The sequence below is a fragment of the Aulonocara stuartgranti genome, assembly GCF_965226115.1.
Source record: "Aulonocara stuartgranti genome assembly, chromosome: 22".
NCBI lineage: Eukaryota > Metazoa > Chordata > Actinopteri > Cichliformes > Cichlidae > Aulonocara > Aulonocara stuartgranti.
The window spans coordinates 34,003,862-34,028,926 of record NC_138957.1 but is presented as its reverse complement, the minus strand read 5'-3'; the positions used below and the strand labels follow the sequence as shown (position 1 = coordinate 34,028,926).

Genomic DNA, 25,065 nt, shown 5'->3' with positions numbered 1-25,065 from the left:
CGGACTACCAGCGATGTCCTAGATTTAACCATCTCGGCTGACACCACCTCCAGCACTTGTCTGTTGTCGCTATGAGAATGCTAACACGCAGACTTTCTTGAATAATTTACACGACTTTGTTTTTTGTAACTTTGGAGGCAAGAAAGACACAAAAGTGAGATCTTAGAAAAATATGACAAGGGCCTTCTCATCTACCGACATTATTTCACCTTTCCTGAAGGCAATCCTAGCTGATCACCTTTCCCATTAATCCCTTAGCTGTGCTTCAGGTATTATCCCACAGTGCTTGGAATTACTTGCAAATCGCTGCTTAAACTTTGCTTTTCATCACGTTGGATTTGGTGTGGACACCTTCTGTGTCATGCAGTAGCATTATATCATTTAGCACAAAGAATTACCACATTTGCATTACAGACTGAAAAGGTAGATGCTATAAATGAGCCTATTTTTCCAGTCTGTGATAAACAAATGGGACAAAATGTTACAATTCTTCAACAAGTTTAGTTAGTAAACAAGATATTAATTAAGTCTAATACATTTCCAAGCATAAAAGAAGCAAAAATGTTTCCCCAAGCTTTTGACTCCCATGGTTTTACAATTTTTTTGCTTTGATTTTTACTCTGATTTTTTAACTTTAATATTAATCTTTTTGTCTGGGTGTTTGAAAGCCAAATTAAACAATAATAAATAACATGAAATAATAAATTAAATACTGTACTATAGTTCCACAGTCATATTGGCTGTGGTGAAAAAAAGGACAATGATGCACATGTACGGGAACAGATAATCAGTTTAACCAAGTTCAACAATAATACCTTGAATTTTATTTGCACTCAAGAATGCACAAGACGCTACCATTTTTCATAGAGAACTTTATTGAATATATCTATATATTTATATATGTATATATTTATATATACCTTATATTTTTTGTCTTTACCAATGAGGATCAGTATATTGTATTGTATTGCTTCCCCTTTTCCATATTGTTCCTTCCGTGTATCAGTCTGCTGAGTGGAAATTTACTAGTTTTCCATCTGAAGAGCTTCATGTTTGACTTGTGTCAGCAGCCTAGGTGTTGGGAAAAGAACCTGGTGACTCACGCTGGCTTTAAAATGGCTTTCACATCAGGACATGAATTGAAAACGAAAGAACGAGATCTCTGCTTTTGAGCATGTTTTCATAAACATTTTGCAGAAAGCAAAACTACAAGATTAGGACGTGCTCTAGAGTCGATTTAGTTCTGTAACAAAGATGTAGTTTGTTGTACTCAAAGATTATTGTGTAAAAACCATAGACAGCACCAACACAGACCACATTTACTTTGCCAGCACTTAGGCTACTGAGCATATGTCACAGGCAGGCATAAAGCCTTTTATAGCCCAAAGTTACAGGTGTAGGAACTCTGAAACAATATAACATTAAGAATATCTATACATACCACCACCAAAATAAATAGATTAATATAAAGTCTATCGCTTACAGTTATACACTAGTCAGAACATTAAAAACACTGATTATTAGGCTACGTTGGTAATGTTTAGAAAGTAAAACATCAATTCATTTCCTACAACGAAATGAAGACAAAATGATGATGGAGAGAAATGAGGATCAGGGTTATAGAAGAATAAAATGGAAGGAGAGTAAAATAGTTTAGAGAAAGAGAAAACACCAAAGAAAAATCTAACATTAGGAAACAGGGCCGGGCGACGTGGTAAAATCTGCCAGCTGGCCATCGTCAGTCCAACAATCAGCAGTTGCCTTTATATTATACAGGATGGGCGTGTATGCAGCAGCCACTTCTCCCCCTAGCTGCACACACTCTTGTTCACTGCCAAAAAACCCCAAACAAAATAGTTATGAGAATTATTTTAAACTGGACTAAATTTGCAAGCTGTTAGACCCAAATGAAGCAGGATACCTTTCAGGTTCTGAAAGGGTTTTTAAGTGATCAGGTGCAGAAAACTATAATGTACTGATGTGCAACATGCAGCTAGCTTACATAGCATAGCTCTGGAATCACTTGTTAGCTTGGAAAGTTGTCGGACAATAAAGACTTTCACAGGAACTCGACATTCTGCAGCGCCATCACTACCATATAATGTCAGGTCTCCATGACAACTCACTCTCAAGAAAATAAACGCGAACATCCTAACGCTGCTAATTGTAACTGTGATTTACACCTCGACGTCTTGCCAAACTGAATTTTCATAGAGGCAGACCACTAAATTAGAAAAACTAAATGACATAAATAATAAACAGCTGACGGGTTATATGGGCCTATTGATCCAGTTGCCCAACCTTATTCGCAAATAAGACAAACGTTTCAAAAATATTTCTCTAAAAGACAACGGAAGAATTAATTACATGTAAACAGAATAGAAAAAAACATTTACACTAAAAAGATTATACACATTCAAAGTGACAACTGGGTAAAAAACAACAACAACAGCAAAAATAACAAACAAACTGTGGTCCAGAAAGTTGTCTAGTTATATGTAGAATGGTTAGAAAAGAAAAATTACTTTCTTTCAAATACTGACGTGCCCCTGAGCAAGGCACATAACACCCAATTGTCCCAGGGGAGCCACTCCTAAACTGACCCAACAGGGAGGCTTTTATCAGCCAGCTCCCAGTTCCAGCGTTGTGAGGGTGAAGCAGGGTGTTGCTGAAACAGAGCATGCATGCTCAGTCAACTTTCCCCGAACAAATCAAAGCTGATAAAATGAATAAGATGATATATAAATGAATTTACACACCCTCTCACTTTTGTTCACATGCTTTCCACGTGACACCACTGACTGTTAGTGTACATAAGCAAGAGAAAGAAAAATAAAAAGTCATCGAAACGAATATAAAAATATTACAAAAAAATGTATACCCTGCAATAACCATTACGATCATAGAAACACCAGCAACATGATAATAATATTCAAGGAGTTACAATCTCATGTAACCTAGAGATGATAATCACTCAGAATGAAAAGACAACCCAAAGATTACCATTTACAGACATTATGTGCTTTTGTTTTAGTGAATGGGTTGATAATATACTCAATAATACATTTATTATTCTAGTTTCAGAAATAGTATATAGTTATAGCTAATAAAGAGACCGAGGGAAGAGGAACGGAAGCTGGTGTGCGCGCTCGTTTCTCTTTCCCTCTTCCTCCGACTTTCTGTCACCGGGGTTGGGTTGAATTCATTTTCAAACGCAGCTGATTCAGAAGTGCAGTCTGACTTTTACATATCAGTCCAGTAATCAGATTTAGAGCACATGTTATGTGGTACATGTCTCGCTGTAGAATTTTCCTCTTAGAAATCTCAGGCAACATTTCATAAACCCCCTCAAAAATAGGCTTTTACTTCAAATCTGACTGAATGGTTAGAACGTTTTTTGCTTTGCTCACTTTTAAATATTGAGTAAAATGGCTGATCTCTTATATTAGAGTAATTTGTAACTTCTGATTCTAACTAAATCTCCATCCCCTGAGTGTAAACTGAATTGAACCCCACCATGTCCTTGGTTTTTGCAGCCCTTTGCGGGACATTCAACAGATACTGCCTTGGAGCCTTCGGTATCAAATCGTTATCATAAGCAGTCATACAAACCCTGGAATCAGTTTTACTCATTTAAAAACACACATAAAGTGCATAAACGTCCAGCTCTACGAGCGCTTTCAAATTTCAAATGGCATCCAACAATGTTTCCACTGCCAGATGACAAAATGACCATGAATCATGAGCAGGAAGATGTAAGTGAGTGAGTGATGGTGATTATGTTCCAACTTTAACCATGGTTATCACTTCCTTATTGTTGTCTTATTTTTAAAAATAAAGTTATTTTTGGCTCTTCCCTTATTAACTGGCAATTATGGCAAATAAATTAAAGTCTATTGTATTATGGTGTCTCTCCAGCATTTTCTCTGTTGGTCTCCAGAGCAGACTAATGTCAATCTAAGATTGTAACAATGTAACAATGAGAGGTTCTCTGGAGAGGCAGCTGAAAGATATACTGAGTCTGCTGTTGGGGAAGCATGAGAAGGGAAGCGCTGTCTGTGCAAATTAATTTTCAAAATAGTAAATTGGACACATTTTTTTTTTTATGTTTGAAAAAAGATGTGCCAAATATGCATTGTGTAAGTAAAAATAGAATATAGTAATACTCAAATCTCATAAAACTATATCTTATTCATAATAGAACACAGAAAATATATCAACTGTTAAAAAGTGACATTTTACTATTTCCTGGAAAATAGATTTGGAATTTAGTGGCAACAACATGTCTCAAAAAACTGGGATGGGAGCAACAAATACCTGGAAAAGTGAGGATTATTAAAAAGAAACAGGTGGAGGGACTAATTAGGTTAATTCACATCAGGTCAGTAACCTGAGTAAAAATAAAAAGCTTAGACATGTAGGGTTACAATATCCGAATAATGTTCCTCAGCACAAAACTGCAAAGACTTTGATGACTCATCGTCTGCGCTACATAATATCATCAAAACTTTCAGATACTCTTGGGAAATCTGTGCACAACAAGGCAAAAAATCAATACGGGGCGACTGTGCTCTCTGGGCCCTCGCAGAGCACTGCTTTAAAAGCAAGCATGAATTTGTCATGAAAATCCTTGGATGTGCTCAGGAACACATCTAGGAATCATTGTGCGCAAACACAGATCAGTGTGCCGTCCACAAACACAGGTTAAATCTCTGTCAAGCAAGCTTAGATCATGTCAACTTCTCTTGGCCAATGCTCATTTAAAAGGGACCAAGTGGAAAACTGAGTGGTCAAATAAATTGAAATGTAAAATTTCTTTTTGGAAAACAAGGACATGGCATCCTCCAGACTAAAGGGGAAAGTAACCATCTGGCTTGCTGTTAGTGTTCAGTTAAAAAGGGAGTGCAAAAAGACTGGCACTAATGCAGATTTTAGAGCAACATAAGCTTCCAACCAGATGCTAAACCACAGAGGAGTTCATGTCTTGAACTCCCAACTTGAATTTCCCAACTGGAAAACAAGACAAAAAACTGACGCATCATGACATCACAACAAAGGAGACCCAGGACTTGAGTCACTAGGATCCAACATTAGATGTAGAACAGCATTCCTACGTCTAATATTGTAAGAGAGGATGATGCACACAAACATGGGAATGACCCAGCTTTTTCGAGACATACTGCTTCCATCAATTTCAAAATGACAGATTTTTCTCAGTTTAAACATTTAATATGTGTGAGTAAAATATCTATTTATGAGATTTGCCTCGTCTCCTTCCTGTTTTTTATTTACATTTTATAAAGTTTTCCAATGGTTTAAGAATTGTGGGCAACACTTTGGGAAACGCAAATCTTTCCGTTTAAACAAATACTAGAAAGATTTGATGCCAAAATAAGTTACTTGCTCAAACGATCATGTTGCCGTATCTTACTGCGACAACTGGCAGTGGAGTAATGGAGGCGTTAAGACTAAAGCTTTAAGTCCATGGCTGTTCCTTTCCTTAGAACTGTGGTGAATGCCCATCTGTCACTGTAAATACCTTTGACACACAGTGAAAAATAATCAGGCTCACAGTGCGGCAGCCTCCTCTGATCTACGTTAGATATGGCTGAGGTCGCTCTCTCTCGGGTCCAGAGGTTAAGGAGCTACTGTTGACCTTCAATTGGCAGTCAACTTGTCACTGAGCAGCTTGTTACTTGGCAGAATGTACCCGTCTGTGACGCTCTCGTCCTTTTAAAACAGAAATGGAAGAAAGAATTGTGACTTGTACCATCTGGCCACTTTATAATTTAATTATTATGTTAAAAAGTGTTGCAAAGTTTAGAATACCAAAAAGCAAGGACTCTGTGTCTTGCTTTGTGAAAAGAAAATGTAGATTTAAGGCCAATCCGATCTAAGATGTGTACAAATTAGTGATTTGTAAGTGGGGTTTATAATCATCAAAGCTTCCTTTACTGTTTCTTTCAGGATTTAAAAAGATGTCCTTGTAGAAACTGACAAAACTGAGATAAGGGAAATAAATAACGAAAGCGTTCCCCTGCCTCCTCGGCAAGGCACCTAACTGCTGCATTGGGAGGCTGTTTTATTACACATCTGGGAGTTTTGTATCTCTATGATTTAGTGAGTAATTCAGGAATAAAAAACAGAGAAAAGAAACATTTCCTGAATCCGCCACTGTACCCCTGCTGTGCAATTAACAAAACAGGTTTCAAAGTCATGACAATTTTTAAGGCGGCTGTCATGAATTTGCTCTTAGCATCAGATGTTTGATGACTGTTTATAATATTTATGGCAGCTCGATACCTCAGGCTCAAGGACAGAAACCTTATTGTTGACGTGCCACCCACACATTTACAGCCCTACTCTTCCTCTCTAAATTCCATCTCTATTTCTCCTCTCCTCTCTCTCTGAGTTTAAACTGGTGTCGTTTTCCTGTTTAGTGTATCTGAGTTGCTATCCCGGTCCCTTTTGGCTGTCAGTCGGTCCAGGGTTCCCACGTTGCCCCTGTCCCGCTCCATGGTGGCTGTAGATATCGGGGCTGGCTGGGTGGTCGGAGCAGCTGATGTGGAGGTATTCAGCGGTGCTGCGTTCTGGGCTACAGCTGCCGCTGCTGCCAAGTTGGACTTGGAGTGGGAAGGGAGCGTACTGCTGCTTATCACTGCTCCTCCTCCTCCTCCTCCTCCACCGCTGCCACTGCCACTGCCACTGGAATCTTTTGGGAAGTAGTTGTGGAGCTGGTAGAGCGTGGCACGGTCCACCGTGCCATAGAGAGGTGGGGCACCTCCTCCGAGGCTGCCTAGCTTGGAGTCCCTTGAGAGGGTGTACATGGAGATGTCTCCACCTCCTCCGCTCCCACTGCTGCTGGTGTGGTGGGGGTTGGGCAGAGTGGCCACAGAGAATGGCGGTGCAGATGGTGGCAAGCTGAAGGTCTTGGAAGCTCCAACGGGCGAGGTCTCCTGCGAACGCGGCGGGTCAGTGGAGCGTGAGCTGGAGCGCGAGCGCCGTCTGAAACGGTAGCTGGGCAGACGAAGCATGGCGTGCGTTGTGCTCTTGAAGAGGTCAGTGCGAGAGCGGCAACGGAGCTCCTTGTTCTTCTCGATGTAGATATTGACAGCGAGCACGCCGACCATCTCGGCCAGGATGAAGGACAGACCGCCAAAGTAGAATGACCAGCCGTAGGAATAATGCCACTTCTTATCCTCATCCTTCTTGGGGGAGATGTCGCTCAGTGCTGCTGAGATGTACACGATCACTCCAATGATGTTGCTGAGGCCTAAAGAAAGATACAAGAGAGATACAAGTGCTCCTCTGAGTCAAATTAACCTGCTGGTTCATTAAATTGTTTTGCAGACAGGCTTTCTGGAAGTGCTTCCTCTCAATTACACTGAGAAGAGGCATGCACAGTATGACAGTCAATCTGCACATCATACATAAGGAGATTAATCTAACTCTACGACTGATAGATATAGGTTCATCCTGACATGGGCACTGCAGATTATCTTAAGCTGTATAATGTATATGCTAGGTCGTGTTTCATGGCTCATGCTACATGAATATAATAAAAAAAGAAGCATCTAAGTGTTCAGAAATTCTTTTTAGTAACAGAATACAGAGATTTTAAGGACACTGTATCTGTTAGGGATTACAAAGTCAGCCGGGGTAAAATACAAACTGCCCATTTTAGTGTTAATAAAAAATGTAGCAAACATACCTTCAAACAAAATCTTCTTTTCAAACTCTGACTGGAAATATAGATTTCTTTTCCCAAACCACAGTAAAGCTGCAGTCTTACCTGCAGCTACAAAGAGAATCCCACCACCGAGAATAATGTTCCTTTTGCTTTTATAGAATCCGCTGGAAGCGACACACACTCCACCCAGAAGAAGCAATATGGCACTGAGGATGGGGAAGATGCTGGAAGCTCTCACCACACCTGCACGAGACAGCAGATGAGAGCATCATTGTTTTGGCTGCAGTGCTGCTGTTTACAGTCTGTGCACTTGAATCTGATATACGACTGAGTCTGTACTTTTCTAATAGTGGTTCATTAATGCGTTTTCTTCTTGAGGTTCAACACCACTTGAAGGTGCAAAGTTAACAGCCTTGTGACACTTCTGAGGAATAAAAGTGTTACCAAGGCTTGGCACAGCTGACACTACAAATTGGCTGTGGAACAGCAGATGTCTTTTTATATGTTTCCTACATTATATTTTATATGGCACATAATGTCTTTCGAGTCCCCGAGTTTTTCCAAGACTAAATAAAAATAGTTAGATGGCATGTCGTCTTAAAACTAGAGAAGAAAGCTATTTTTTTCTTTTCAAAATGTGAGATAATAAAAGTTATGGGGAACATGATGATTTTTACACTGTAAATTGAAACTTAATGAATAATTCTTTGTTACAAATACAGTAGCCACAGCTCCTCAGCAAGAGTGCACAATCGGCAATTTTGCTGGAAAAGGCCGAATTATATGAAAATCCTTTTCAGCATATCCTTCTGCAGATGCTTCATAGCTATAAACAGAAGTGATAACAGAGAGACGTTATAGAAGATGAAAAGCTCCATCTCAGGCAGGAATATGTGGAAAAGCAGAGCTTTCACATTTTCAAGGTGACTTCTAAAGCTTTGCCTCTGAGCTGAAGGTAAAAGAAAAATGCTGTGATAACCATTCATTCACAGAAGCTTCTGTCAGACATGCACGTTAAATTTCACGTCTCATTTTTTTAACAAGTCAAACGCACATGTGAGCAACGTTCACCTCTTTGGGAAAAAAACATGGATTATGATAAATTGTTGGTGCGATTTTTGCAAACCTGCAATTGCATAACGGCTCATGCATATAGTTCTATTTGTTAGAAATGAATGTAAACTATTGATATTTCATTTTGCATGAAAATTTGTGTTAATGATACCAACTAACTAAATGTAAACTGAATTGCTAACGATTCTAAAAACTAACAGTGAATACTTTCTGAACATGCTGAAATGCCTGACATTAAAAGGGCAAAGGGATGATTGTTGTTCCTCATGACATTCAAAAAATAAATAAATAAATAAATAAAATCATCATGCAACACACAATGAAACAAGACAAAAATGTACCTGCAGTAATGGTGGTGAGTGGACTCAACAAAAGGAAACAAAAACAGGCAAAACTAAATAAAAGGGGATAAAGAAAGACAAAGACAGGTGGAGACAGGGAAACAACAGATACACTAGGATGATATGAAAAGAGAAACACAAGTAAGAATATAAATTGTGTTTTACTTTGAAAACACTGGTGGTTGTCTGTGTGCATGGAGTTAATGTGTGGCTCTCTGATTACAACCATTTCAAAACTAAACACACAACCAATCAAATATTGTCTAAAAACAACCAAACAGATATATGCCTTTGGGTTTTTCCAGCTCATTAAAGAGTTGGTGCTTAACCCTTTTAATTCCAATCACACTCTTTTCCTAAACCTAATAAGTAATTGTTCCAAATCAGCGAGTGAAAGTAAAAAGCCAGTAAAAAGAAACAGAATCAGGGAGTGACAGATGTGAAACAACTGCAAAACTGAAGTCGCCATACCTCAACGTTACACAGTTAAATCCCTTAAACCTTCAACTCCAGACACATGTTTTTAAAACAAGATCATTTCTTAGGCGCCAGTATAGCCACATTTGATGGTTGATGGTTTCGTTGCAATAATAAGTCCAATATTTCTAAGAGAATCTGTGTAGACTGCTATTTTTTAAGGAAAAAACGCCATCAGTTCACCATCTGCTACATAAGCATGATATAACCTCTTTTTTGGCCACAGACACAATTTCACTGGTTGAGCTGTGTTTCTGGGTAAAATAAATTAAACTCACTGGCCACGTTATGTATCAGCTGCTTGTTAATACAAATATCTAATCAGTGACACACATACCACAAGAATATTTCATGATTATTGGCTCCAGATGGGCTGGTTTGAACTTTTGAGAAACTGCTGGTCATTTGGGATTTTCCCACACGACAATCTCAAAGATGAGGTGTGAGCAGCAGATCTCTGGGTGAAAAGGTGAGCTGAGTAATTCAAATAACCACTCGCTAAAACCCAGGTATGCAGCAGAGCATATCTGACACACAACCTTGAAACAGCAGCAGAAGGCCACACTGGGTGCCACTGCTGTCAGCTACAAACAGGAAATGGACACTTTGTACCAACTAAGCCTAATTTCAACACCACCATCTATCGGAGGATGATTGCTGACCATGTCCACTTCTTTAGGACCACACTGTACCCATCTTCTGACTGCTGCTTCCAGCACAATAATGCACAAGGTCACAAAGCTCAAATCATCTTGAACATGACAATGACTTCACTGCACTCAAATGGCTATCCATCAATCTCTATGCCAGCTACCACAGGGCGAGAGGCGGTGTACACCCTGGACAGGTCGCCAGCCTGTGGCAGGCCAGCATCTCAGGCCTTTCTCATTAAATAGGGTTGTTATTGAAACTTAGATGAAACTAAAGAAAACAAACCCATCTAATATCTCTCAGGACTGTCATTCACTCTAAATTTAAAATAGTTTCCATTATTAAAAAACGAATAAAAAAGACTGTGAAGTGCAGAAAAGCAGACAGGAGAATTTCAGATAGTATCACTGCACCTGTCACAGAAATAGATGTCTTTACATAACGTATAAAGCTGGAACATATGCGTTGTAAACCAAAAAGGTTCAGGCTGTGCGAAGCAGAATCTGCTATCACAATGGAGGCAGGATGTGAAACCAGAATCCTGAGCTGAAAATAATCCATTAGTGAAGGCTGTTCTTTCAATTCCTCTGTGAAAAAAACAGCAGCTTTCTGCACACCCCCAGACTCCCAACCCCATGCACCTGGGCATTTATACACACATGCACACTCTGTACAGACACTTACACACACCTTCAGGAACGCTTCGCTTGAATCTGACATCCGTGCATTGATATCCGCCCACCATCCCCTTCTGTCCTTTCTATCCGCATGTGATGGAGACTGTAGTGTGTGCAGTTCTGTTTGCTAGTGTATGGTTATCTAATGTCTCTCTTCATGTTTGTGTGCATTGTGTATTTCTAAGACAGTGTGTGTATGTGTGTGTGTGTGTGTCACTCACGCAGCAGATACTCTGCAGCATCTTGGTCATAGTCTGCGTCGTCTGGGAAATGATTGATCTGGGAACACACACCCCTCTTCAAACCTGAAAAAAGACAGAGAAGAAGAAGAGGGGGAGAAGATGATGAAGGTCAAAGAAGAAATCCCACGAAGACATAAAGACAGAATGCACCAAAACAGTAAATAACAAAGGTAAAAGCCAGAAAAGAGGAAGACAGACATGGGAACAAAAAAGAAGAAGAAAAAAGAAATTTTAAAAAATGGGGACAAACCAGGAAGAAAAAGGTTAATATATAGATATATATCTATATATCTATATATAAAGATAGATAGATAAAGATATAAATATATAGATATAAATATATAGATACATGTATATATATGCATGAATAGAGTGAGAGAGAAATGAAAATCAAGAAGATCACAAAGGCCAGTAAGGTGAGAGATATTAAGACAAATGGCCCAATGACACAGCAAAAGACATATGCCCTAAATGTTTGCAACAACAACAACAACAACAAAAAAGCAAAACCATAACTTGAGTCATGTCACATATGCTACCTATACATTGCTATGTTTTCTTCTTATTCTCTTTCCCCCTCACCCCAAACCTTTCATAGGGAATTGTGGACCCCCTCTCCAAGCTTGATTCTGCTGGAGGTTTCTTGCTGTTTAAAGGTAGATTTTCCTTCCCACTGTCACCAAGTGCTTGTTCATGTGTTCATGTGGCTGTTGGGGTTTCTTTCTAATATTATAGGATCTTTACTTTAATATATAAATCCCCTTGTGGTGACTGTTGCTGTTAATTGGTACTATGAAAATAAAGTGGAATAGTATTGTATTATGGTGTGGGGGTTTTGTGTACTTTAAGCCGAAATAACAGCAAAAGGTTTGTGCAGCATAGTTGCTGTTTTTGGACTGGCATTGGATGGTTGGATAATTTTAACAATCACCCTTTATAGGCCAGAAAATAATAATGATGGGGGGTGGGGCAGCTATTTGCATTTATATGATTTATTGTCTGGGTTCAACCAAGAAAAAACGAAAATCAACAGTTGTAAGCTGTAATTTTCTCTGAAACACAAGCACTATGTATCGTTTTCCTCCTGCCTATACGGCGCATTGTTCTGGGGCCTTGGTGTTAATTGTGTGCCAGGCTAAGATGCTAAAAATATTCCTCCATATTATTACTAAAGACAGCAGCCCAGCAGCCCTCCTGGTGTACAAACTGTTTTATAAGCTTGTGTTTCTTCTTGACACACAACGGTTGTTTACCTTGACAGGTATTTGTGCATTGCATGGACAAAATTAACATCAGGAGAGAAAAAGAGATACCTGTGTATCCCGGAGGGTAAAAGCAGTAAAAAGCTCATTTCACACACACAAAAACAGAAAGAAGTCATAAAAAGCCTTAAGCAAATTTATACCTTTTCAGGGCAGACCATATTAAATTATTAACATGCAAAGTATCAGGAACTCGGTTAAAAAGAGAAGAAAATACACAAATGAACCCAGCTGTCAATACACTGGTAGAAATCTGCTTGCTATCTTCAAAGAAAGAAGAAAAAAATATGCAAGGCAGCAACAAAAGCAGTTCCTCTGACGCATCTGACAAGACAAAATAGCTAAAACAGCTCCTAAACTTCCACGTCAGATGTGAGTTCCTGCTACAAAGATGCTCTGAGACGGTTTGGCCTTTTAATTCTTGTCTGTTGCTTTTTGAACATTACACTTAAACCTGAAAATGAAAGAAGGCATTTACTGACTTGATAATATAATGACTTTTATATTGAAGGTTTAGGATGTGTAGAATCTGAAATGTGAAAAACACAAATACTTTTTATTTTCATTGCTATCATATTTAAATAAAATATTATCCATTGTAGGCACAGCAACAGCTGCTCATCTCTTAATATCTCAGATAATCTGACATTGGTGTTATCGGTGTTCTGCACTGTGAACAGGTGACAACAGGATGCTCTGTGGTCTCTGGTTACATTCACGAGCATCCTATAGCATACAGTAATAGCTTCTACATCCACTATATTCACACAATGTAAATGAGCGGGAACTTTATAGCCTTGCAACTGCATCTTAACACACAATCTAGATTACTACATTTAAAATGTTGTTATAATTATGTTCAGGCACTGGCGTCATGCTCTGCTTTAATATGGGAATAGCCAGCTTTGACTTAAAATGAAGAGTTTATTATCAAAACAACAGTCTTCCCTGAACTGTGACGAGGGTGCTTTTTCTGCCTAAATCAAAACAAAAAATTTAATCGTTAATCTAATCGGTTTTTTTTATTAATTACAAATTTAATACTTTAGTCAACAGAAGATTGCTATTTCCATCAGAAGGCGATTATATTTGGCAGTTTTGTTCTGGGACTTTGCTGCACTTCCATGAGCCTACATGAAGACAGTTAGAGCAGCAGTGAGAGCGCCGTTCAGAAGAGAGTAGAACAGCACCAGTAAAAACAGATATATTGATCGAGTCAGACAGAGCATAAAAGAAGAGGTGGGGTGGAGGTGTACAACATGTGTGGCTGAAGCAGGTTAATAGCATGTCCTACACGGCCTGCACACCCCGGACCAAATTGTTTTGTCTGTGGTCCAAACTGTGGAGCTTTATTCACTCGAGCAGAAACCAAACTGCAGTTAGGGTCTATAGATGTAATTTGTTCAACAGATGTAATGCAATAAAATGTGGCTATATTATTTATAGTATAAATGTCATTATAATCAAGCCAAGCAGGCAGCAACTTCTAATTCTTGCACCTTGCACCTTACCAGTCATATGCTACTACGGCTTTATACAAATTACAAAATGCTAATGTACTGATGAATAAAATAGAGAAAAGTAGAGCAACATAGACACTGTGGGTGGATGTGGCTGGGTTACTGAACAAGACACCTATTTATGTCTCATGAGCACACTGACCTCACCAAGACCCTCTGGTGACAAACACATGAGAAACACACCAAAATTCATCCCACAGCGCACTGAAAGCATCGCACAGTCTCAAATATGCAAACAGACACACAACCAACTGTACCTTCCAGGCAGCAAATCCTCCAGAGGCCAGAGTGGGTGAGCGCCCCAGGATCCTTCTTGTCCTTATTGTTGGAGTCCTCCTGTGATGAGTTGGCTGTGCTGTTGCAGATGAAGGCCCGGGCGTACAGCCAGTAGTCAGTTCCAATAGCCACTGTCATCAGTGCAAAAGCTGCAAAAGCTCCCATGGTGGTCAACAGCACCTGGATCCCTCGCTCACACCACACCATGGCTGGGCGGGGAAGGAAACTGATGTCTGACAAGAACACAGAAAATAAAATCAGCCGTCTGGAGAAGGCAGGGCTGACACATAATACTAATCAAGTTTAAACGATGACATTATTGGGATGCAGACAGAGCCATGAATATTTTCCTGTTAATATAAATGCCTTGCTTGTAGGATAAGTTACCCAACAGTACTAAAATAAAGGATTGCAACTATAAATTTAGTAATACTACTACTCTAACGCCATGCATTTGTCCAATACTAGTGTTACCTGATAGCATATATGCTCTTGTCCAAATATGGTAACTCCTGGCTCTAGAACCAACATGGCAACAGTTAAAATACTCGAGTTAAAAATACAATCCAAACCCGTGGGTGATGTCATGGTGGCTACAGTCATTGTTTATATACAGTCTCTACCTTTTATACAATTCTCTGTTTTAATGACTTCCTGATCTTACGGTAGCTGATATAGACATTGAAACTGATGACTTTTAATATCCATAACTTTTATGATGTAAGGTCTTGTTTTTGGAAATTTGCCTTTATTCTTATTTGAGAGAGAAACAACTAAGAAACAGCTAAGGGTATGTTAGAAAGTCATCATAAAAAACATTACAAAATTACACCAAAAATACAAAGTTCAATCCCACTGTTAAGTGTTCAAATGTTCAAATGGCTGCAGTCTTGTATAAGCCATTTAATTCCATCACAATTCAGTGGTTCAAATATACCCTCAATGCCTATGAAAATTAAAACGAGAAGCTAAAACAGGTAATTCATAATTCATACACTGAACTGTCAAATATATTTATGTATTAATAGAAATACTGTCCCTCATGGGCCACTGTACGGGACCTGTGAGAGCTGCTGACGGGGTTTACTCTTTCTGTTGGATTCTGTGTGAGCACACTGGAGCAATTTTTAATCAAAAAACCACACACATGCAGCCTGAAGCAGTTAAAAAATGTTGGCAGCAGGCAACCAGCTAAGAACAAAATACCAACCTCACTGAATCAACGGAAATACAAAAGTACAAATATTGTTCCAAAACTGAACACAGAAAGGTAAAATTGACCCAAATACATGGGGTAAGAAATTAAAATAATGTTTGACAGTGCTTCATTTCATACATCTGCGGGGGATCTCAGGAGCTAGTCATATTTAAATTCTGACCTTTTTCTACAAACCACTTCCAGAGAAAATCACAATAAAAGGTATTAATATGAGCAAGGTTTGGAGGAGGCCTGAGGAAAGGAATTGTCTTTTTAGGTTAATGAGAAGATCATCTGAGGAAAATATGTGCAGAACAAAAGGGCAAATGCAGACGAAGAGCAAGATAGAAGTCTTTGTGCACTTTTTTTTTATAATAAGCGACAACAAGAGTGGCTGAGGAGATGGGAAGTAGACAAGTGGAGAGGAGAGAAGAGATACAAATCTGAGCTCAGAGGTGGACAGTGAGAGGGATGACAAGAGGAAAATTGAGATACAACACATCTGTCGTGCTTCAGGAAACATAAATGAAAGTGGATGGAAGCAGGGTTCCTGCCTCTGTGGGGCTCCCCTGTCAGATTTTAACCATTTCAGCTGAAATGGAGAAAGTGCTGGGATTCTGCAATGCTTCAGGTTTGGCTTCTATTCATCTCAAACAAGAGGTTAATGTAAACAATCGATCACACAGAGAATACGAAATCCGCTGAGGGCTTTTAAACTAGTTGACTAATTCAGCTGTCCTGCGGGGGGGTTTCCATGGCAACAAACGTCCCAAAAATAACAGAGATCGTTGATATTTTAACCCCGAAAGTGACCCGCCTGCTTGAATATGCACAAGGTAAGCGTCATAAAGACATCACGGCACTGGGGCGGCAATAACAATCCAACAAAAACCAATAAATTTTTAATTTGCACTAAATTGTCAAATTTTTATTCACTGGATGCCGTACTCATTAGACATTGTTTTATTTTGTATTTGCATTATAAGTTTAAAGCCTAACACTGATTTTTAAATTGTGTCACATGTTTTTAATGATTAGTTGAAAGGAATTGTTCAAAAATACATTATAAACATTATAAACGTGATGCTAATATCCAGCATCGCAGTGTTTCCTGTTTCATTTTACTTAAAGAAATCAGTACAAATCAGAATAATTATTCAGTACACGTGTATTTATAAAAAGGCCCAATATTGCTATCTGCCCATATTGCCTTTGCTGAATGATAGTCATAAACTGAAAACATTTTATTTACATTTTCAAAGATAGTGTAATAGAGAGTAAAGAGTTAAGTGAATCGGTTAAAGGGAGGATTTCAATGTTTCTTTGGAACAAATAAACAAACAAGAAATTACAAACAATTAATAAAACTTTACTCTTAAGCAATAAAATATTATTTAGTAATTAGTTTGTAAGAAATTGTGAAGCAGTATGTAAAAACAAGGCTAATGTTCAAAATTGTCATTACTTTTTTATATTTTCTAAAATATTTTACCTTCTACATCCAGATATTATATTACTGTAGAGTCTTTACCTTATGATATAAAGCGCCCTGAGGCAACTGTTGTGATTTGGTACTGTATAAAAACAATATTGACTTGAATTGAATTACCTGAAGATGTTAAACTATGTCTGCTCTTTGAATTACTACAATTATATACTTGCTTGTAGCGCCTTTGTACATCATTAAACTTCTGAGAAAAACTCCACTAGATTTACAAGAAATCTGCTTAGTCACAATCCACACGGCTGGAGATGGATCATTTGCCAGCATCACTAAAGGGGCAAATTTCACTGGGTGACTGGCAAGGTCACACCCCTGGGCAAGCGTGGCTGTCCTGAGTGGGGGTTTCCCCCTCATAGACGAGGCGTTTGCTGGATGATGACCTGGTGTAAATGAGTGCAATCGTTTTTGGTAGTTTGTGCATCAAGCTGTTCAATAAACTATTGATACTTTGACCCTGAAAGTGATGCACAACGTTAAATACACGAAGGGTATTTAAGATAACAAACATTTGAAAAAGTTGTTCTTGACTTTGTCATTGTTTGGTTGTTTTGTGCACTTGGTCATCAACTTTGGCTGTCTTGCTACATCAGAACTTTCTAGATGGTTACTGAAAAGTTACACCTAATTTATAAATGCCTAACAAATAAAGTCTGATTCATGTGTAAACATAATTTAAATGGTTACAATAAAGTTGAAATTTTATGGATATATGATAATTGTTTTTGAGAGTGAGGTGGGAGGTACCTGGAGACTGTGGTCCATGTCCTCGTTCTCTCAGCTTGGCATTGATTACTTCATGATGTTGTATGAAATGTTTTGTATACAAGTGTCTTCAAAATGACATTTTTACAGTCTATTACAGATTCGGATAAAATACATTAAAAAGTTATTACGACATATTACACAATGTGATAACAATGTAATTAAAAAATATTAACAATTAGTAACCAATATTGGTAATATTTACTAATAGTTAAGTAGCTTTTTAATACAGTTTATATTTACAATGAATTTACATTTTAAAATCATTATTCAAAAAAACAAAACAAAAAAGACAATTACCAATTATCAGTTTAGGCATTGGTATCAATTAAATTAAAAAAAAAATCCTAAAAAAACTTACTGAGTTTTGAAACTTCGTATCAATATCAAAAAACAATCTTGGGCCTCTATAACTTGCATTCAATCCTTTAATATATAAGAAGATACCCTCTGTGGTTTATATGAAAATGTCTTGGCTTTCAAAATTAAACTTTTTGTTTGTGTTAAATAAGACGATTGATGCTAAAATGAATGAAAGATTGCGAGCGCAGCACACTGACATAGCAACCTGGCAGGAAGAGGTTTCCTCTATATTCACACTTGTCATTTACACATTTTTTTCCTGGACATCTGAAAACTTCCGATTAAGTAAAGATCTATAAATACGTCTTTTTCACATTATAACCAGTTTGGCTTGGTGAATGAACTGTTTCCACCTGGATGATCAAACATGTTTGTCAAACTCTAGCTTTATGCCTGTGCAGTTTTCCCTACAAATACTTTAGTAGTAAAAAATAAAAATAATAAAAAAGACATTATTTAGATTGCAGAGCTAAAGGCAGTTCAGGTAACATTGTCACTTAAAAAAAATTATATTTCAACATATAAAAAAACTGTGTTGCATCCAGTGACACAAGCCTGTGTATTCTTGCTTTGCTTGACCCTGACTGGCTCTGGCATTAGACCAAAGCAAGGTTACTTTGTTAAATTAAAATTACTGTCAAATGTCAGATGGATCATTTCAATATTTCAAATGCTGTGTAGTTCATTCATGAAATTTGTGTTTAGCAGCATGGATTTTCTCAGCTTCTCATATGTCAGCAATCCCCTCAGTCATCCCTGATCCTAATATGAACAAACATTTAGCTTGGTTACACAAATGCCAGCACAGATTAATCGAAGCTACTCGCCTTTTGAATCCAGACATCTGCACACATCTGTACTTGTGTGTGTGTGTGTGTGTGTGAGGGTGGTTTCCTGCATGACTGTACTGATCCAGGCTGGTTTGTGTGTCTTATTCCTTGAATGTGCATGTACATGGGTGTCATGTTCATGCACATCAGAATCCACATGTGCATCTGGTTGTTTGTGTGTGTATGAACACACGCACATTTGCCTGTTCTTGTGTGTGTGTGTGTGTGTGTGTGTGTGTGTGTGTGTGTGTGTGTGTGTGTGTGTGTGTGTGTGTGAGTGTTACCTGAGGGCATGTTTCTCCCTTTCGCCTCCATCTCCTCTCCCCCCTGCTGCTGCTGCTGCTGCTGTTCTTCTTCTTCGTCAGTGAAGAGCTCTCCGTAGCCCCGGTCCGAGCCGCCTCCATCCACCGTTTATCCGCTTTCTCGCCCCTGCCTCTTTCCTGGCTCTTCTTCTGCCAGTTCTTTTCTTCCTAATAGTTTCTTTTTAAATCTTCTGCCTTTTCTTCTCGTGCGTTTCCCCCCTCTTCTCCTTTTACCTTGAGCACTCTGTCGCTCCTTTTCAGCAAGTAGGGGATACTTCACTTTGTGTCCTCTCTTCTCATTGAATTGTCATGGCAGTCATCTTAGCTACTGAGAGAAGCAAGAAAGAGGTGGAGGGGAGGGGAGGGGGGGTAAAGAGCAGATGAGAGAGAGAGAGAGAGAGAGAGAGTGAGAGAAAAGACTGAAAGAGAAGGATGGAAGTAAAAGGACAGGAGAAGATGCGGGAGAGAAAGGAGAGAAGAAGATGAGAAGATGAGAGGTGGGGTGGGGAAGATGGGGGATTTGATTAACGAACGTGACATGAGTCTTGAGAGCAGGGGATGCTCCTGTACAGAAACATCTTCCGCACAAACATATTTTCTATATGAGCATCATGTGTCATTGAAAAACAAACAAACAAATAAACAAACAAACATTCAAAACCTGATGCCGGCGGCAAAAAACAAGCCCCATGTCAAACAAGAGAAGCGGGTTTGCCTCCACATAGAGAGAGAGAGGAAGAGCGAGAGAGAGGGGGGAGATAAAGCAATAGAAAAGAACAGGCAATGCGAGAGAGCGTGCTCTATTCCATTGCCATGGCAACAGTGAATTCCAAAGTCTACGGTGGAGCTGGCGAGTGTGCGTGTGTGTATGCGTGTGTTTTATGTGTGTGTTGGTGGAGTAGAGGACTGGATGTAACAGCTGAGAGGATTTTGCTGAGATAAAAAAAAAGAAAAAGAAGTCCCTGAATTCCACTGGTGTGCAGAGGAGCTGGGATGTCACACACCATCGAAAGCAACGCACACGTGTAGGTACGCGGTGGTCATACATGACTGCATACAGTACAAGAGGAATGAACATTCACAAGAGAGATGACAGACGTGTGAGTCATTAGCGCAGTGGTCACAGTGTCTCGGCATGTTTCATCCATCCAACTTTCTTCCCGTTGGTGCGACGGCTTAATCACGCGCGCTTAACACTGTGTCATGTTTTGAAATGCACAATACAGCGGATCTTTCAAAGCCGAAAGATCCTGAGCGAGGAAAGATGCGATGCCTTGCCCGAGGGCGCTTCGGCAGAGCAGCTGCTTTCCTGCTTGAACTGACATCCTTAGATTTCAACAAGCAGAGTCTTCCTGAAGTGAAAATCCCCATCGGCACTGACACTGGGTCAGGTTTTGCTTCTTTTTTTTTTGCTTTTTTAATGCAAGCTGTTGCCAAAAACTGCAGGGCACCTAAAATCCACATGAGAGACATCTGCAGCAGCACAGCAGGGGATGCTGAGTTGTTTCAAGTCAGCAGCACATCTTGAGGCACATCTGACCAAAAAAAAAATCCCCATTTGAACACTCCCAAGAAAATGACAACACTGGTCCTCTGTTCAGATACAACAGTTGTTAACATTTATCTGAAAACAACTTCTAACACAGCACTGGCATTCCTCACGCATATCTACATATACTAGAAAGGTGATATATAATATGATCTTATGAATGGCTAGTAAGTCTAGTATCAAAGTATTTGATTTGTAACTCCAAAACCTGTGCTCTGTTCCTGATATTTTTTAAATTTGACTTAAAGAACACGGGCAGGACGATGGTGTGACAGTTAGCACTGCACAGCACGAAGGTTCTGAGGTCGACTCCACCACGTGTCTGGGGCCTTACTGTGTGGAGTTTGCATGTTTGTGTGGGTTTTCTCCAGGTGCTCCAGTCCACTCACAGTCCAAAGGCATGCGGTTAGTGAGGTTAGGTTCACATGTTCATAGGTGTGAGTGTGAATGGTTGTCTGTCTATCTGTGTTAGCCCTGCGTCAGACTGGCAACCTGTCCAGGGTGTACCCCACATGGTAGCTGGGATAGGCTCCAGCCCCCCTGTAACCCTGCCCAAAAGACAGTATAAGAGAAAGACGTAGCTCCTGGGTCTCTCCACTGGTGAAATGTCTTGAAACTATATTTCTTTTAATGGCCACTGGGGTGGAGGAGGCACTTGACATCTGTAAACACTTTCCTAACGAGTTCACGATCTCAGTCACTCATTTTGGGTCACAGTGAATAAAACATTAAGTCCATTTTGGTCACTTTAAGTCAGAAGATTATCCAGGGCATGCTCATTGGTTAAGAACATGTGACATACAAGTCATTAACCAGCATAGACAGATCCATCTCTTGCTCGTCACATCTGGTTTGAAAACACCAAGATCGTGTTGGTGAACATGCTAATTAAAAGACTATGTCTGTCTTTTAAACAGATGACTTTGTCTGGCATTGTTATGGGAACACACATTACCAGTACAAAGCTGCATCCACTGGTCTGACTGCAGTGACTAAGGTGCGAAAATCTAAGGAGCTTGGAAAGAAAAGCGTCTGGACTTCTTTGAGTTGCTTGAAGACGTTTCACCTCTCATCCGAGAAGCTTCTTCAGTATCAAGAATCTCTTTCCTCTACCAAAAGAAACTGCATGGGCTTTGCTGCTTACAGGGGCTCTTCTAAGTTAACATAAAGTAGTGAGTCAAGATTATCGGCAGAAATCAAAGCTTTTTTGTGGCAGCAAGTAAGCAAAGAGCCCATCCAGACAAAACTGTACAGAACACTCTAAAGCTCTTCAACACCTCTGCCCCCACCAGGGAATGACAAGGAAAAATTTAGTATCGCTTCTCACAATTTTTGGCTCACGAAACCCTTTAAACTTGCAGTCAAAGTCCTCGTGAAAACGCCAAGGTGTGAATGTTGATCATGCAGCGTTTAAACATCTCTTCTGCCTAGAACAAGAAAAAGCACCTACATGCTATGCTCTCATTCTTGGATTCCTAAAGCGAACACCTGAACCATGAATCGGGCTTTCATGCTCACAGATGAGCACAAGCTGATATGCGAGGCTCCCAAATAGCACCTCTCTGTACACCTTATCTTTCAAGCATCTAGCCAGAAGTAACATTTTGTGAAGATAAGTTCTTGTCACTGTTGCAAACATTAAAAGCATGAATATTGATCTTTGGGACATAATCAGATGAACGGTTTGAATAATTGCAAAAACTGTAAATTATAAGGTTATTGTAAAATATTTGTATGAGTTTAGCTTTTTTATTGCAAGAAATGTAAACATCTATAACCAGAAACGTAGCTAATGTACATGAAGCCCTTGATTTTCCCTTGCTTTTTAAAATCTATTTAAATCCTACAGTGGAGTATTAGGGATGTCTGTGAAATAAAAAAATACTAGTGATTATTATTCCTGGTTTTTTTTTATGCATATAAGATAAGAAAGCTGCATCTAGGTCTGCATCAGGTAAACATGCTGATTTAATGGTAAATTGCAGAATTATTGCAGCATGATAGAAATTGCAGGCGACCTTTTTTAGTCAATATCAAATTCATCTGCAAAAATACATTTGGTATATAGACCACAGAATCTGTCCTTCTTTTCAAATGACAGAGTATTATCAAAACTGTAATACAATGTGAGTTTATGAACAGCCCATCTAGTGGTCATTAGAAGAAGTGCACTGCACTCAGCATTCATCTTGATTGCTTCTTTTTTTAACCCCCTTTGAAAGCCCTGCAGGACCCCTGGGAGGCCTGCAATCAGTAACAGCAATCAAAACACAAATAGGAACATCAGACATTGTTATTTTGTACTCAGAACCCTGAATATAAACCTGCTTTTTCAGACTGACAGCGTGCATTAGGAGGGCGCCTCCTCCAGTAGCAGCACAACATGGATAAACACATGTTGAAAGGGCTCGCCGGCGGCAGCACAAACACAGAGGAGGAAAGTTCAAGGACACATCAGCCACACTCTGCATCAGGAACACAAGCAATGGTGGGAATCCTGCTATGAATACAGAACAGAAGAAGAACGTGGACAAACTGTAGCAGCTCACTGGAGCAATGGTCATGATTATGACAGCAACAGAGGGGAGCAACCATCTCAAACCATCAAGTTCAAGTCCGGGGAAAAATCAGCATACAATTACTGTGTATATATTACATAATTATTATACTGTACACACACGTATGTCTTTACAGCCTAATGCTTATTTAATAGACACACTTTGCAGAAATTAGTATTCGTTCTTCCAATCTCGCTCCCTGTCTGTTTTTATTTGTTTTTGTTTGCATTTCACACAACACACCACCACATTATTACAAGCAAATAACAGATATACTGGCTTTTGCCACTATTTTACCTTTGTAGACATGATTTTCTGCCTGCCCTTAATTCCATATGCAATCACACAAACTCCCATTTTCCTATTTTATAAACATAAAGTCTGGCATTGGTTTATAGGAGTGTTAGAGTAAAATTGGTGCTTTGAGAGAGTTATGTACTATGATGTTCAACTTACTTTTAGAAATAGAAAAAAAATGTTAAATTCTAATATTGACCAAAAAGTCCAGCTGGAGCAAAGTGAAACTTAATATGCGGGGAGCCCGATCACTTGGCGTCCTTGAGTAATATTCGATACTCAGACAGAGAAATCTAAATCCAGACTCCTGCCCAGAGAGCCCACACTCTGTATATCCCCCTGCACAGCGGATCCTACACATGCCATAAAACACATTGTTCTCTAACAAAGTACAGCAGAAACATATCAGTCAAGCTGTGATGGGTCTATTTGAAATAAAAGTGAAATTTTCTGCTGATGAAAATAAATCCCTTACACTCAGAGACTGTTTATAAAGGACTGAGTCGAGCATTTAGTCCGTTCCCTCTACATACCTATAAGTTTGCTTTATCTCATCCTTGATCTTGTTTCCACACTATTCACTATTTTCTCTTCCCTCGCTTTCATCGTGGCTGTCTTACCTTGAAAAACGTCCTGTTCCTCGGCTCTCCTTTAGTTACTTTTACCTTTAATGTGACACTTTATTCTGCAAAAGCTCCTTTAAACGTTTCCTTGTAAACACGCGTACAGAACGACGCGCGATCGCTGCCACACGATTTTATCCAGAGTACAATGCTTGCATGTGGCGCGCTCTTCTACGGTCTAAGCCGATCGGATTGACGCGCTGTCATATAATCAAGGTAATACATATGGTATTACATAAGACATAAGACTGTCGTTTGAATAATAACGTGTATTAATTATAGTCTTACCTCTGGAAAAACAACTTTTTGCAGCGGTGCTCGTGCAGATTGTGACGAAGCCCGTGATTGGAGAGAGCGAGAGAGAGAGAGAGTGATGGGTTGGAAAGAAGGAGGATGCGAGGACTGGCTGTTTGTTTTTACACACTAGTGTTTGTAGCGAATGCAGCTCTGATCATGATGCTGATGGTTGGGGTTTGTTTTTTTGTTTTTTGTTTTTTTTGGAGATTTAATCAGTGAAGGAACATTTTGTCACATATTGGAGTTTCAAACGTTTCTTGAGGTTTTACAGAGCTGTTAGTTTCCGGTGTCCTCAGTGAAAATGGTATAGAGGCTTTAGGCTGAGAGAACAGGTGTGACTGAGTTATTCTTGTGACTTAAGTCAAAAGTCACAGGATGGGGCATTTTCGTGTCTAAATGTGCCTCAGATCTAAATGGGGAAAATCAGGTCAGATCAGAGCTGAACAGCAGGGGTTGCAAAAAATTCTTAATCCTTCAGATGTGCCCACGTTCCTGAAAATAAGTGAATACATTACTTAAAATAAATAAATAAATGAAAATGATCTGTTATAAATAATCATTTTAGGGGCCAG

The 25,065-nt window shown here is 39.3% G+C and overlaps 1 protein-coding gene across 2 annotated transcripts; it reads right to left on the bottom strand.

Annotated features, from left to right (window-relative positions):
- Nucleotides 1-906: 906 nt before the first annotated feature.
- On the bottom strand, nt 907-24,517 carry cacng8a (calcium channel, voltage-dependent, gamma subunit 8a). 2 transcript variants are annotated; one of them, XM_082520428.1, is made up of 6 exons: nt 24,485-24,517; nt 19,152-19,497; nt 14,192-14,443; nt 11,132-11,215; nt 7,793-7,933; nt 907-7,273 (listed from the first exon to the last, which is right to left on the bottom strand). In XM_082520428.1, the coding sequence occupies exons 2-6, from the start codon at nt 19,180-19,182 to the stop codon at nt 6,414-6,416; spliced, it is 1,368 nt and encodes a 455-aa protein (XP_082376554.1). In that variant the 5' UTR covers nt 19,183-19,497; nt 24,485-24,517; the 3' UTR covers nt 907-6,413. The 2 variants fall into 2 exon arrangements, with proteins under 2 accessions (XP_082376554.1, XP_082376553.1); XM_082520427.1 differs by lacking the exon at nt 24,485-24,517 and adding an exon at nt 24,194-24,314.
- Between the last annotated feature and the right edge of the window lie 548 nt (nt 24,518-25,065).